The sequence below is a fragment of the Benincasa hispida genome, chromosome 8 (genome assembly GCF_027475165.1).
Source record: "Benincasa hispida cultivar pf3 chromosome 8, pf3_genome.v1.1, whole genome shotgun sequence".
NCBI lineage: Eukaryota > Viridiplantae > Streptophyta > Magnoliopsida > Cucurbitales > Cucurbitaceae > Benincasa > Benincasa hispida.
This window is the reverse complement of record NC_143485.1, coordinates 67216565-67229505: the sequence shown is the minus strand read 5'-3', so window position 1 is coordinate 67229505 and position 12941 is coordinate 67216565. Positions and strand designations below refer to the sequence as shown.

The 12941-nt window shown below is 37.1% G+C and overlaps 3 protein-coding genes across 6 annotated transcripts; 1 reads left to right on the top strand and 2 right to left on the bottom strand.

Moving 5' to 3' along the window:
• Positions 1-1053: 1053 nt before the first annotated feature.
• SNI1 (negative regulator of systemic acquired resistance (SNI1)) lies at positions 1054-6365 on the top strand. 4 transcript variants are annotated; one of them, XM_039038598.2, is made up of 15 exons: positions 1054-1406; positions 1674-1740; positions 1867-1960; positions 2067-2138; positions 2236-2325; positions 2574-2645; positions 2867-2948; positions 3019-3068; positions 3241-3453; positions 3528-3598; positions 3696-3765; positions 4121-4186; positions 4398-4550; positions 5011-5144; positions 5976-6365. In XM_039038598.2, exons 1-15 carry the CDS (start codon positions 1301-1303, stop codon positions 6046-6048), a joined length of 1413 nt encoding a protein of 470 aa, XP_038894526.1. In that variant the 5' UTR covers positions 1054-1300; the 3' UTR covers positions 6049-6365. The 4 variants fall into 4 exon arrangements, 3 of the variants coding, with proteins under 3 accessions (XP_038894526.1, XP_038894527.1, XP_038894528.1); XM_039038599.2 differs by lacking the exon at positions 5976-6365 and adding an exon at positions 5310-5877; XR_005483363.2 differs by having other exon boundaries at positions 1078-1406; positions 4398-4866.
• A 56-nt stretch (positions 6366-6421) lies between these two features.
• LOC120083070 (D-Tyr-tRNA(Tyr) deacylase family protein) lies at positions 6422-8230 on the bottom strand. The gene is made up of 8 exons (XM_039038602.2): positions 8014-8230; positions 7855-7946; positions 7668-7734; positions 7544-7574; positions 7311-7451; positions 7192-7217; positions 7043-7098; positions 6422-6948 (listed from the first exon to the last, which is right to left on the bottom strand). Exons 1-8 carry the CDS (start codon positions 8149-8151, stop codon positions 6918-6920), a joined length of 582 nt encoding a protein of 193 aa, XP_038894530.1. The 5' UTR covers positions 8152-8230; the 3' UTR covers positions 6422-6917.
• A 3047-nt stretch (positions 8231-11277) lies between these two features.
• LOC120084191 (uncharacterized) lies at positions 11278-12086 on the bottom strand. The gene is made up of 2 exons (XM_039040083.2): positions 11832-12086; positions 11278-11727 (listed from the first exon to the last, which is right to left on the bottom strand). The coding sequence occupies exons 1-2, from the start codon at positions 12084-12086 to the stop codon at positions 11278-11280; spliced, it is 705 nt and encodes a 234-aa protein (XP_038896011.2).
• Positions 12087-12941: the final 855 nt, after the last annotated feature.

Sequence of the window (12941 nt, the reverse complement as noted above, 5' to 3'; positions counted from 1 at the left end):
TCCAACAAAAATTATCTTTGATGAATATGTTCAATGACAATCTTTGCCTAACCAACTTTCAGTTCTGAAAACCACCTCCAATGATAAACTTTGACGACCAACTCTAATATCATCTTCATGCGACCAACAACCACCTCTGACTACAAACTTCAACAAAATTCATTTTCAATAATCAACTTTGACAACCACTTCCGATTATTATGAGACTGATGACTGTTAAAGTATATTGTAGAGTTGTTGATTATATAAATAATAGTATTTTGTCTACATTAACTACAATATTTATAAGTAAAAATTTATAAATTTTTTTTATTTAATTGAATTCACATATCAACTGAGCGTTAAGAATATTTAGACGAAAAATATGTGTGTAGTTGAAAAGTATGTAACATATAACAAAAAAATCATTAAAAAAATTCATGAAACATTTTCTAGCAGGGATTAGTGAAAAATGAAGATTTGTTCTATGATGATCCTCCAAATTTAGGGAAATTGAAAGTGAAATTGTTGAAGAAATATGGTGACATTCCATTGGTTGCTAAGATAATAGGGTAGATTTAATTAAAAGAAAATTCGTGATAGAATAAAAGTATAGAGCAATAACAGGATGAAGAAGAAAAAAAAGAAGATGATAATGAAATTTATGGAGAAATATTAGGAATTAAAGGTTTTGATTTCTCTCTGGATATAATGGGCTAATTGTTGTTCATTGATAAAAAAAGAAAGAAATAAAAACTTTAAAAATTAAAAGGAAAAAAATTGTAATTCATATTTTATTCAAACAAAGATAAGTAGAATTATTGAATAAAAAAAATTTTAAAACAAAAAAATAATAATAAAAGTAGATTATTTAGAGTTCAAAAAAATACTTCAAATATATGAATTCAACTCTGCACTCCACTCAAACCAAATAACTCTCACCTCAAACACAGATATATGAACTCCATATATATATATATATAAATTCAACAAATATATGAACTCCTACTTTGTCCCTTATAGACTTGTAATATTGTTTTACTGTCTTTTACTTATGTCAGCTAGTTAGATACTATCGACTTATTGCTTAAGATGTATTTATATTCGTGAGTCTATCATCTCACCTTGAATGAAATGGATGAGAGAGAATTGGCTCCAATATCGCCGTACATTTGCACAGCCACCATATATTTCTCGATTCTTCACTTGGAATGTTTGGCGGGAAATCAAGCAACACTGGCTACTCTCTCCTCTTCTTTGAATTAGCTTTTGAACTTCGCTATCGTTTTTGGTAGAAGTTCCACCGGAGGTACGCACAACAATGGAAAACCCTAGCAGCGGCATTCGAGGGGCGATGGAGGAGAATACTTTGGCTATTCTCGACGCATCCGAAGCCACTAAACACACTCGAGACGCCGACGATGACAGTACGATCTTCATTTTCAGTTTTGATTTTTGTTATTTACTATTTATATTTTGAAAAACTGCTCGGAATTATGAGAAGATCAACCGATTTTCTTCTGATGAGTTGGACTCTTTCGTGAATACTCTCTGTGGAGTATGTTTCGAGTGTGATTAATTTGAAAATAATTGATGCAAAAGAAATCCTTCGTCTCATCAAAATCCCTAATGTATCAGTTGGAACAACATTACGTGTTTCCGTTTTCTGTATTGATCAAGATGTTCTTAATCAGGAATTGCTTTCCTCGAAGCTGTTCGTGCGGCTTCACTTTTGCCAGAAAATAAATCGCCACCGACGTTGTAAACCTCTTCTTTCTCTTTCTAGTTATACAAGCTCGATCGAACATTTCAAATTACACGTCGGAATTGTAATAAATAATCTTCTCTAACTAACTGTCCTTGTAACAACATGGAATTTTGTTCAAGCAAAATGTGTGAAGCAATTTTCAAAATCTTGAGGTTCGGGACGTCCCTCGAACTGATTTCAACAAGTTACCAGCTTTTGAACGAGTTAGACAGGGTACTCAGAGCTATCCTTTTTCATATATCGGTTTACATAGCCAACTCTCTCTCTCTCTCTCTCCGCATGGGTGTATGTTGAGTTTGATGCTCTTATTTGACTACAGCAATTCCCTAGGGTGTATATGAAGAACACCAATGGATCGAGCATGTCCCATGAATTAGTTGTTCTTCAGGAGGTATTGCAAGCATTACATTTCTGTGTCTTCAATCTCTAATCGTGGAAATGTGATACTTTGTTTTCATTTTCCTCTGATGGTTGTGTTTCCTTTATAGGCTTGGACTCCATTTGTTCTAGGCACTGACATTTCAGATAGCCAGAGGACTGCGGCTAATGATCTCACTGGCGGACTACTTGACCCCGTTGTCAGTTTTACATTCCAAACTCACCCTGTATCACTGTCTGCCTGATTGAATGATCTTTAGACTGCACCGCGTTTTCTGATGTAACCTATTAAGTACTTGTCAGCTAGTTTTCTTCCTGTTTTATAGAAATTTAAATTGAGCTAATTGACTTTGTACTGTAACTTTGAAGTATTGAATTGATGTGCTTCTGGAATCCATCTTTCGTGGATGTATTATTCAGCCTTCAATGAAGTTTCTGTGGTTTGCAGGGTTTTCATCTACTTCTGCAAGGCCTTGCAGAAGTCTCTGATGTTGAAAATTTCCAAGCATTGGATACCAAGGTTTTCTCCTTATTTATGTTTGCTTTGTCTTTGAAAAGAGTTAGTGCAAGCACAATTGTGAATTCACAAGGGGACCTGTAATATTATTATAATATGAACTCTATGCATTTTTTGTTTTTTCCACGTAAGTGATAGTATAACTTGAAGGGGATGGTTGGACATTTTAGCAGCTTTAATCTTTTGTCCAGTATCGTTGCCAACTTTGCTCAAATTTGTTGCAGGTCCTGAGTAACATGTTATTGTTTCATTATCTTGTCAGTGTCCTTGAAGGAGATTTTGTGCCTCGAAATCAGATGTATAAAGGTAACCTACTTTATCCATAAGTTATGCCCTTGTATAATGCTAGGTAATTAAGAGGTTTATTCACCCGCAGAAACCATGAACTGGATCCTTGTACGGGAATCTTTGCTTAACATGATTCTGGTATGATGTCAACAAATATTTCTTCCTGTTTTAGAACTTATTACTTATAATTCACACGGCAATTCTCTATTTTATTGTATTGCACTTAAAATGGAAGCTTCTTTTTGGTCAAGCAACTTGCATGCTTGAAGCCCCTATATTTGCTCGTGTTTAAATTCTATCTCTTCTTTAGTGTTCAAGGAAAATGAACTACAAAGGATTGATGAAGGATTGTGTGACCACCCTGTGTGGGTTGGGTCAATTTCTTGCTGAATATGACAATGCTGTCCGATTTTCTGAGACTTCTGCGGTGAAACAACCTGAAGCTATTGATACTGCTTTGGCTACTTCGTTTCTTCATTTTGGAAGGATAACATGTGTTGCCATCCTTAAACTTATGGTAATGGTAGGTATTCTGGCATTCTGGTCATCCAAGTATTATTTTTCTTCATTGTTGCTCTGAATGGAGAACTGGCATAGGTCATGGAGCTTGATTCATCTAAAAAGGATGCGGATATGCAAGGTCATACTACAAGGGCTGATGGTGTGAGGTACTAGTTTCGTTATTTTCTTTTTCCTGTAGTGTATTCTCTCTCTCTTAATAGCACAGGGATTATTCTCTAAAAATATTTTTTGGTGAGATTTCAGAACCCCACTCGCAGAGATTATTCAAGATGAAATGACTTATGATAAAAACATTCTTTCGCCATTTCTTCAGGTTGCATTCAACCATATTTTATTCTTATCTTGTTTGGAGCTTTTTTCTCGTCTTAATCTATCCATCAGTAATAGTGGACCATATAGTGGCAAGTGGCAGAGAAACATTATACAGCTCGTTTGCTTTTCATGATATTCTTTTTCATACATATGTTGTGTATTCTGGAGGTTCATTTGTCGATGCAGCAAAGATAACTAAATGCTTCCCCTGATAACATCATTATTATTTTCTTTTGCTAATGAATTTCCTTTTCCGTTTTTATACAAGTTGTTAAGGCGTTTTCACATTATTTTAGTCCTATGCCTCAAATTCTTCAACTTGTTAATAGTATTATGATCTTGCAATCTTTCCGCAGGTCTTCAGGGACCCAAAATGGAAACTGGAAATAATCGTGCAATTTTTCTGGAAATACATCTCCAAGGTATATGTGATCAGCACCGTCAATTTTACTTAATAATGTTCCTACTTGGGTTTTTTTAGTTGTATTTGATTATATTTGCCTAAATTATTTCTTTAAAGTATATTCGCATCAATTACCACTGGTTCTGTGGCTCGTTATCTAACACACACACACACACAGAGTACATCAGTTTTAAACAACACAACTATTAATGTGTTTTTGCAATTTGCAGCCTTCTGTTCGTACTAGGTGGTCTAATGTTCCTGCAGAAGATGCAACATTCTCTGGAGTATTGAAGTGTATTTCAAACAGCTCTAGTACTAAAAGTATTACTAAAAAGATTGGTGCACATGCAATTCATCTTTTATTAGCACATGGTTTTCAGGTGATTCACTTCCCATCTCATATATAATAAACTCAATTGTCCTTGGACCCCACTGCTACGCTGCTAATGGTTGCTTTGTCGACTTTCCTGCATGCATGGAATTCTTATTTACAATGTTGACAGCTACTTGTCGTGTCAGTGCTTTCTATGTAAGATGAGATAAATTTCATCAATACTTCATGAAAAGGTTTTGTTGTCTTAGCTGTTGTTACCCTTTGGTGAGCTTTCATTTGCTCTCTTTAACCTTGATGCCCAGCATAGCCCTTTCAGCGGATGTTTTCCATATCAACATTATGATTAAAAAAGGGGGAAAAAGGTACCAAGTGATATAGTTGCTGCCTTGCACCTTCTGGTTTGAAATAATTGTTGTCTCATGTTATGTGAATTGGCTTGTCTGCATTAGTTAGTAGAGGCCATAAATAGTTCGGGAACCTTACTGAGTTTGTCCATCATTCTTCAGGCTTTTCTGTTGCTCTCCGCTAAACAAAGGGTTGAAGACCTCCCCGATTCCAAAGAACAAGTGGCAGGCGGTTCCGTCATGGAAACTTGCAAGAATTTGATATCAGTTTTTAATTGCCTCAAGACATTGGACGAGTAAGTTTGAGTCTTTTATCTTCTACGGATTTCATTGTCTCTATGTCTCAATAATCAATATGATTATCAGTCTGCATTTTATGTACGATGTGTCAAACTTAAGATTTATGTGTGTGTGTGTGTATCATGGCCAATATGCCTATTCTTATACGTTTCCCTTCCCAGGGGCAAGCTTTATATTTTACGTCAGCATATTTTGTGTCCAATCTGGGAACCATTCTTCTGATCTTTTGGTATTTCCGCTGGAAGTAAATGGAATTCCACTATCAACGTGTCTCTCCAATGCACGACCCTTCAAATTTGAGTATATTTACGTTGTGATTCAACATGTTTATTTCTGTGATACTGGACAAACACCTGATTTCTGTGGGGTTTGGACCTTTGGTAACGACGATTTTGGTTCTTGTTTTACCCCCATATACGATGACTACAATCAGTCCTAAAACAACTCTTTGAAACCTTACATGCCATGAGCTGCATGAACCTTGTTAAATCTGGAAACTGAAGCCCCAAACAACTGAATTGGTAGGGACAAGGTGGAATTGCATTATAACATGAGTGAAAACTCGAAAAATACTACTGGCATCACTGCCATCTTAGTTATGGTGATGTAGGATTTTTCTTTTCCCCCAATATGTCAGAGTGGGGAGGTTCTTGGTCTAGGATGTATGCCATAACAAGTCGAGCTATCTCAAGTTCGTTTGTAATGTTATAGGTTAATTTTTCTAACTCACGTCTTGGCATGTTGCATCTCAGTTACTATCATTTTATGAGGTAGATTTTCAAATTCTTGGCTCCCCTTTCAAATCTTAAGATCATGTAATAATGCAGGCGGTTGGAAATTTCATCATGCGCAAAAGAGGCCATTTTTATAGCTGCAACAATCATGTCCAAAAAGTCATAGGGTTCGAATGAACTCACTTCTTGAGAAGTTTAGTCTCAGAGATCTCATAATATGCTGCATGTGAAGGGTTAGCCATAGCAGCAGCAGCCATCCTCTTGTCAGAAGTCAAGAGTAGATGAAGAAAAAAGTGATATTTTGAGATATTTCGCATTGTTAAGTTATGCCATGCACAGGTAAGAAAATTACCCATTTCAGAGTTAATCTTAACCAAGTTCTCTGTATCGTTCCAATTTTTATTGGATGTCCCCAAAGGGACTAATCTTAACCAAGTTGAGTAGATTATATAACACTGGTCCAGTATCTTCACTTGATTAGAATATCCAGTGTTCATCGTACTACTTAATCTAACGTATGCATTCAGAAGTACAAATAATTTATACATTTTAAACCATTTGCATCATGCTTCATAACGAGTTTATTTTACATGAGCCTGCCGCCCTCTAAAAGAAATGATGTACTTTGTTTGCAACTTGTACATAAGATCATGCTGGTTATTGATCTGAATTTTGCTGACACTTGTACATAAGATCATGCTGGTTATTGATCTGAATTTTGCTGACATTTGTCTAGTTTAAGCAGCACGAAGATTGAATTGAATAGGTCTAAAACTAACAAAGGTATCTGAACAAATTTTTAAAAGTCCCCAAAAGGATTCTTGGCGGCTGAGAAATAGATATTGTCAACTGTTAAAGGAGTAAATTAGCATACAACCCCACGGCCAATGCTGATGGAAATTAGTAGGATAGCACAAGAGGACATAATCATTTCCACCTTGATGAAAAGAGTCTGTCATCCCATCAACTCTTCAACTTGTAAGCCCACAAAGAATCGCAGCCAGATCTTAAATTGTAGAATCCAATAGAAATCCATCACGAGTCTTCTGGAGGTTCAACTGTATTCCTGAAATTAAAGTTATGAAATCACCGTCAAATTACCATTTTGCTGAACATCCTGTTACAGACAGTGGAGCTTATATGTTGCTTGATTTGCTTACTTAGACGGTTGGGAGTCAATCTGCATTGTGACTGGGCCATCGTTCACCAAATTGACCTTCTCAAACATCAGTGACCAAAATATCAGAACTGTATAATCTAGTAAATATCAAAGTTAATTGGAATCCAAAACTGAGCATAGTGAGATTACCTTCATCATTGCTCCAAACACTCCATCTACCCACAGGAAAAGGGAACAAAGACAAGATTCAGTAAACTCATTCCAATTTGGGAGAGAGACTGAATTTGAAACTAGGAGAGATAGATTACCTTTTATCAGATCTGGGTTGTAGGATTTACCGAACCTCTCAACCACAGAAGCATAGAAGGGTTTAGCTCTTAGGGGAGGCATTGCCACATGAAAGTCCGGCTTGTTCCCCTTCAACATTCCATACAGTGTAAACTGGCTAACTGGTTGCAATCCACCGAGTATAATTTAATAAGTGGATTGAGACTAATTCACATTCTAGGTACAAAGTTCTAAGCAAACCCTTTCCACTTACCTAATAGAACCTCGTAGTTTTTCTGCATTACCTGCAACAAATATCAAAGAAAGTGGTAAAGCAAATCCCAAAGCTTTGGTTTTTCAGAACAAGGAACTAAGGAATGTTTATATAACTAAATTACGTTTAAGTCCCAAGCTCTGGCGGTACTCTCATTTGGGAACAACCTCATATTTAGGACCTTACGGCATCTGAAACCAAATTTGGAAAGAAGAAAGAGTAGCTTTGTTATAAGAAGAAGAAGAAGTTTCAATGGAGCATGGAATTAATATAGATAAGAGAGGGAATGAAAGATGGGTAGAGTAGATTACATGTATTCGGCGTCGGCGTCGGAGTCGGAGTCATGAAGGCCGACAAGCACGAGGAGACCCGGTCCGATCTCCGAAACGGTGCGGCCATCGACCTGCGAAATGCAGTATCTCACACCGGCGATTTAGAAAAGCATAAAGAGGGAGGGAGGGAGAAGAGACCTCAACGCTTGCAGAGGCGACTCTCTGAACAACAGCTCTCATGGATCTAATCGGCTGTAGTTTGTTGTTGCCGAACAGCGTTGTTCGCTTGGTACTTACGCTGGCTGCGAACAATGGCAGGTTTGCTACGCTATTCATTCTTTTCTTTTTTGGGATTTCGTAAAATTGTAGCCTGAAGAATAGGAATTACGCTGATGAATTAGAAGGGAAATTTGAACGGATGGTCTAAAAGTTGGGTCCAAAATGTCAAATGACTCATTTTTAAAAACTAATGTTAATTGACCCTCTGTTGACATCATCGTCATATCAAATTACGTAAATTGTTCTTACACCGGCCTCACGAGGCAAATCTTGCTCTCGCTCTCGTTTGAAATTCCTTAGTTTGATGTGATTGCTCGTCGGGGTATTGTTAATTTGACAATTTTTACGACGGAAACCTCAAATCAAATCAATAATACATAAACACAATACAATGGTGATTTCTTTAAACTCTAAACTCCATTTTAAAGGTGATTACTTCTCTGGTTTTCGACGGTGTTTTGTTGAACGGAGATTTCCAAGACGAGACTTTCTAAAAAATGAACAGATTTTCAGAAAGGTGAATTATTTTAAGTCTGTTTAATTATTTTTTATTATTTCTGGAAAGGTAGCATTACGAAATTTTGTATTGGGAGAGAGTAAGAAAGAGGAGGAAGAGTAAGAGAGAGAGCGAGATTAAGAGAGAGCAAGATTATGAGAGAGAGCGAGATTTTGAGCAAGAGCGAGATTAAGAGAGCGAGAGCAATATTTGGAGAGACAGCGAGATTGAGAGAGCGAGATTTTGAGAGAGATCGAGAGTACACTTCAATGGCTTGTACAACTTAATGACAAAAGTTCTCTTATTTTGTAGAATGATAGAAAAGTGTCTATTTATTCGATTTGGAGGTGATTAGGATGAGAATGAAAGTTCGTATATTAAGGGACAGTTGAAAGGAATTGTTGTGCCCCCTACATTGAATTTTGAAGAACTTAAATCTTGCATTTACAGGGCTACAAAAGTCAGTTTTTCAAAATTTGATCTTATCCTGAAAGTTAAATATAATCTTGAATTTGAAGCCCCTCCATAATGCATAATGGATGATGTGATGTTCACTTCTTTTACGAGAAGAGCTTAGTAGACTTCAGATAGCTGTAACGTTGAAGTTTAAATAGGACGAAAGGGTTAGAATGGGGTTTGGAAATGTGAGTTATGATGATACGGCTGTGGACAAACGAGGAATCATATCAGTTTCGTCGGGAAGAGGATGATATTCCATTGTCTACCAACACTAATATTTCATTGTCTACTAACACTGTACCATCAACATTTGATTATATGGATTATGGTCCTTCAGTGGATGTGGATGTGAATGAGCAACCAGCAGGATTGAATGAAATGGATCGTGATCATGGAGATGTGCGTCGTTCTACAGTAGCTTCAGTGGTTCCACCATCTATTTCAAGTCATAGGATAGAGTTGATTATGTCTGGCATCTCTTCATCTGAGACAGAGGACGTTGAAGTTGGTCAACTATTTTTTAGCAAAAAGGACTTGAAAATGAGATTATTTATTCTGTCCAGCAACAGAAATTTTGAATTTAAGGTCAGGAAATCAACCAAATTTCTGTTCACTATCAAATGCATTGGGGAAACATGTAAGTGGAGCTTTTGTGCAGTCAAAATGGAAGGGTCTGATATATTCAAGATCACAAAGTATTGCAGTTCGCACATATGTTCCATAGGAATTTTGAATCACGACCATAGACAAGCAACTGCTACGGTTGTTGGTCAACTCATCAAAGATAAGTTCACGGGCATAGGACGTATTTATAAACCTTGTCATATCGTTGAGGATATAAGGAGAGATTATGGCGTGAACATAAGTCAAGATCACAAAGTATTGCAGTTCGCACACATGTTCCATAGGAATTTTGAATTACGACCATAGATAAGCAACTGCTATGGTTGTTGGTCAACTCATCAAAGATAAGTTCACGGGCATAGGACGTATTTATAAACCTTGTCATATCGTTGAGGATATGAGGAGAGATTATGGCGTGAACATAAGTTATGATAAAACGTGGCGTGCAAGGGAAGCCGCATATGATCTCACTAGAGGTACTCCAGAATACTCATACTCCATACTACATGCTTATGGAAAAGCGCTAAAAATAGAGAATCCGAGTACAGTCTTTGAGATCGAATTTGAAGATGAGGTGCATTTCAAGTATATGTTTATGGCATTAGGGCCTTGTATTAGAGGTTTTGCAAGCTGTTGGCCTTGTATTATTGTTGATGGGTCGCACTTGAAAGGAAAATACAAAGACACCATGTTGATTATGGTTTCTATGGACGGGAACAATCAATTATACCCACTAGCATATGCAATAGTGGACGATGAAACCGATCGATCATGGAAATGGTTTATGTAAAACTTGAAATGCAATATCGGAGAACCCGATAATCTGGTGTTTGTGTCTAATCGGATGGTATCTATCGGCAATGTTATTCGTGCATTTTTTCCTACAATATTTCATGGATTGTGCACATGGCATATAGAACCGAATCTAGTTACAAACTTTAAGGATAGCACGGTTATTGGGATATTTAGAGATGCAGCAAGGGCATTTCGCATGACAGAGTTCCAGACAAAATGGGACGAACTCTGCAGTTTTAGAGATGGTGTTGTCACGAAATATTTAGAAGACATCGGTCTTCAAAGGTAGGCACGGGTTTACCAAATAGAACGAAGATATGATAACATGACATCCAACAGTGCAAAGTGTTTCAATTCCTTAACTAAAGAGTATCGACTAATGCCCATAGTGTGCTTGATTGAACATGTTAGAGGAATGCTCCAATAATGGTTATATGAACGGAGGAATTACTGGGTATCTCAAACGATATCGCACTCTGACTACTGTGAAACCCGATTGGCAAGTGAAGTCGATAAGGGCAGACGATATCGGGTGGAGCCTATTGGTTGTTATCAGGTACACGTGCGAGATAATCGATTGGACGGTATTGTCAATCTTCACACGAAGGAATACACGTGTAAGGAATTCGACTCGCTTGATATCCCGTGTTCCCATGCAATTGTTGCTGCTAAGGAAAGAAATATACCCATCCACAGTCTTTGCAGTCGATTTTATATAGTGGACTCTCTAATGACTGCGTATGCGGAGCTTATAAATCCACTTGGCCACAAATCTGAATGGAAAAGACCTTCTGGATACGTAGAAAAGATTATTCTTCCTCCAAAGTTTGTGCCATAAGCCGGGCGACGGAGAGTGAGAAGAATACCATCCAGAGGAGAATTTCGCAAACAAATGAAATGTGGAACGCTTGTGGAAATCCACGTAAAGAGTACTTCACAACGTAGTTTTTATTTGCTTTGACCCTCGTCTTGTATAGACTGCTCTTATCATTCAACGCAGTCTTTAGGGCATCCAATGTCCTCTCCCAAATAATGGTACCCCAATCAAGACTATTGTAGTACTCCAAGTTTTGAACGTCCTTGAAACGTTTGAGGTAAATTGCATTTTTCTGTTTGTTTTTCTCCATCATTGTGACCTCAGTATAGTAAACTAGGTTGATCTTCACAGCAGCATCATCATTTTCAAACTCTAAGTCCTTGTATTTTTCTTCAAGTTGACGGAGGTGTAAAGTGTCTTTCGTCACTCGATTACCAAAATACTTAATAGCAAGTTCATATGAGGACTGCTAGTTCTGATCAACTCGTGTTAGGGATTGCCACAAACTAGTCATTAACAAAAAGTCATCTTCGAAAAAATGACAACCTTCCCATAGACAGAGAATGACATTGAGTTTGATCTTCTCCTCTTCACTTTTCTAAGCAACATGTGATGGACAATTGGGCTGTTAAACACCATGTCAACGTCTACAAATCGCCCAAAAACTGTTCTCTTGAACATGTCCAACTGCGTTGGCGTGAGCTTTTCTTTGACAATCTTGTTTGCATTAGCAATGTGGACCAAGTTGGTTACTTGACCGGGAAATCGGTCGGCTTCGGCTATTCTGAAACGTGTAGCCATCTTAAATCACTCCTATATGAAATAAAAATTCAATCAGCAAATTCCTTCAGGAAAAAAAATGTAAAACAACATTCTGTTTAAATTTTGTTGGATTCGCTCTTGCTAGCATCACTCTCGTTGGTATCGCTCTCTCTGGTATCACTCTCTCAAGTATCGCTCTCTCCAGTATCGCTCTCTCCGGTGTCGCTCTCACTTATCTCCCTCACATTCTCTCTTTTTACTCGTCATCAACCACATAACACATCGAAAACTAGAAAAACAAACAAAAAAAAACCATAGGTTCACTTATCTCGCTCACATTCGCTCTCTCCGGTGTCGCTCTACCGATTTCACTCTCACTTATCTCGCTCATAAACTCTTTCTACTCGTCTTCAACCACAGAACACGTCAAAAACAAACAAAAAAATCATATGAGTGTATTTCTAAACCTAGAACGACCCACAAAGCCCCATTATCGATCAGTGTAAGACATTTTTAGGCACATATTGAAAGATTTACCGATCAAATTCGATTTTTCGGTGGTAGTAGAATCGTTTGCAAGCCGGAAATAGTTTTTTCGTTTATGAGCGATACGAAGCCGTTAGCCTTGAAAAATTTAAATGAAAAATAGTTTAGTTTTGGTAGGTTCTCAATGAAAAGGTAAGAAGAAGAAGAAATAAGGGCAATTTACGTAATTTGGTATGCCGATGATGTCAGCAGATGGTCAATTGACATTATTTTTTAAAAATGGGTCATTTGACATTTTGGGCCCAATTTTTGGGTCATCCGTACAAATTTTTCGAATTAGAAAGGTGAAAATATTTAAAATATTATTTTGTTTATTTTTTATTTACAAAAATTTATAACAATTCTATA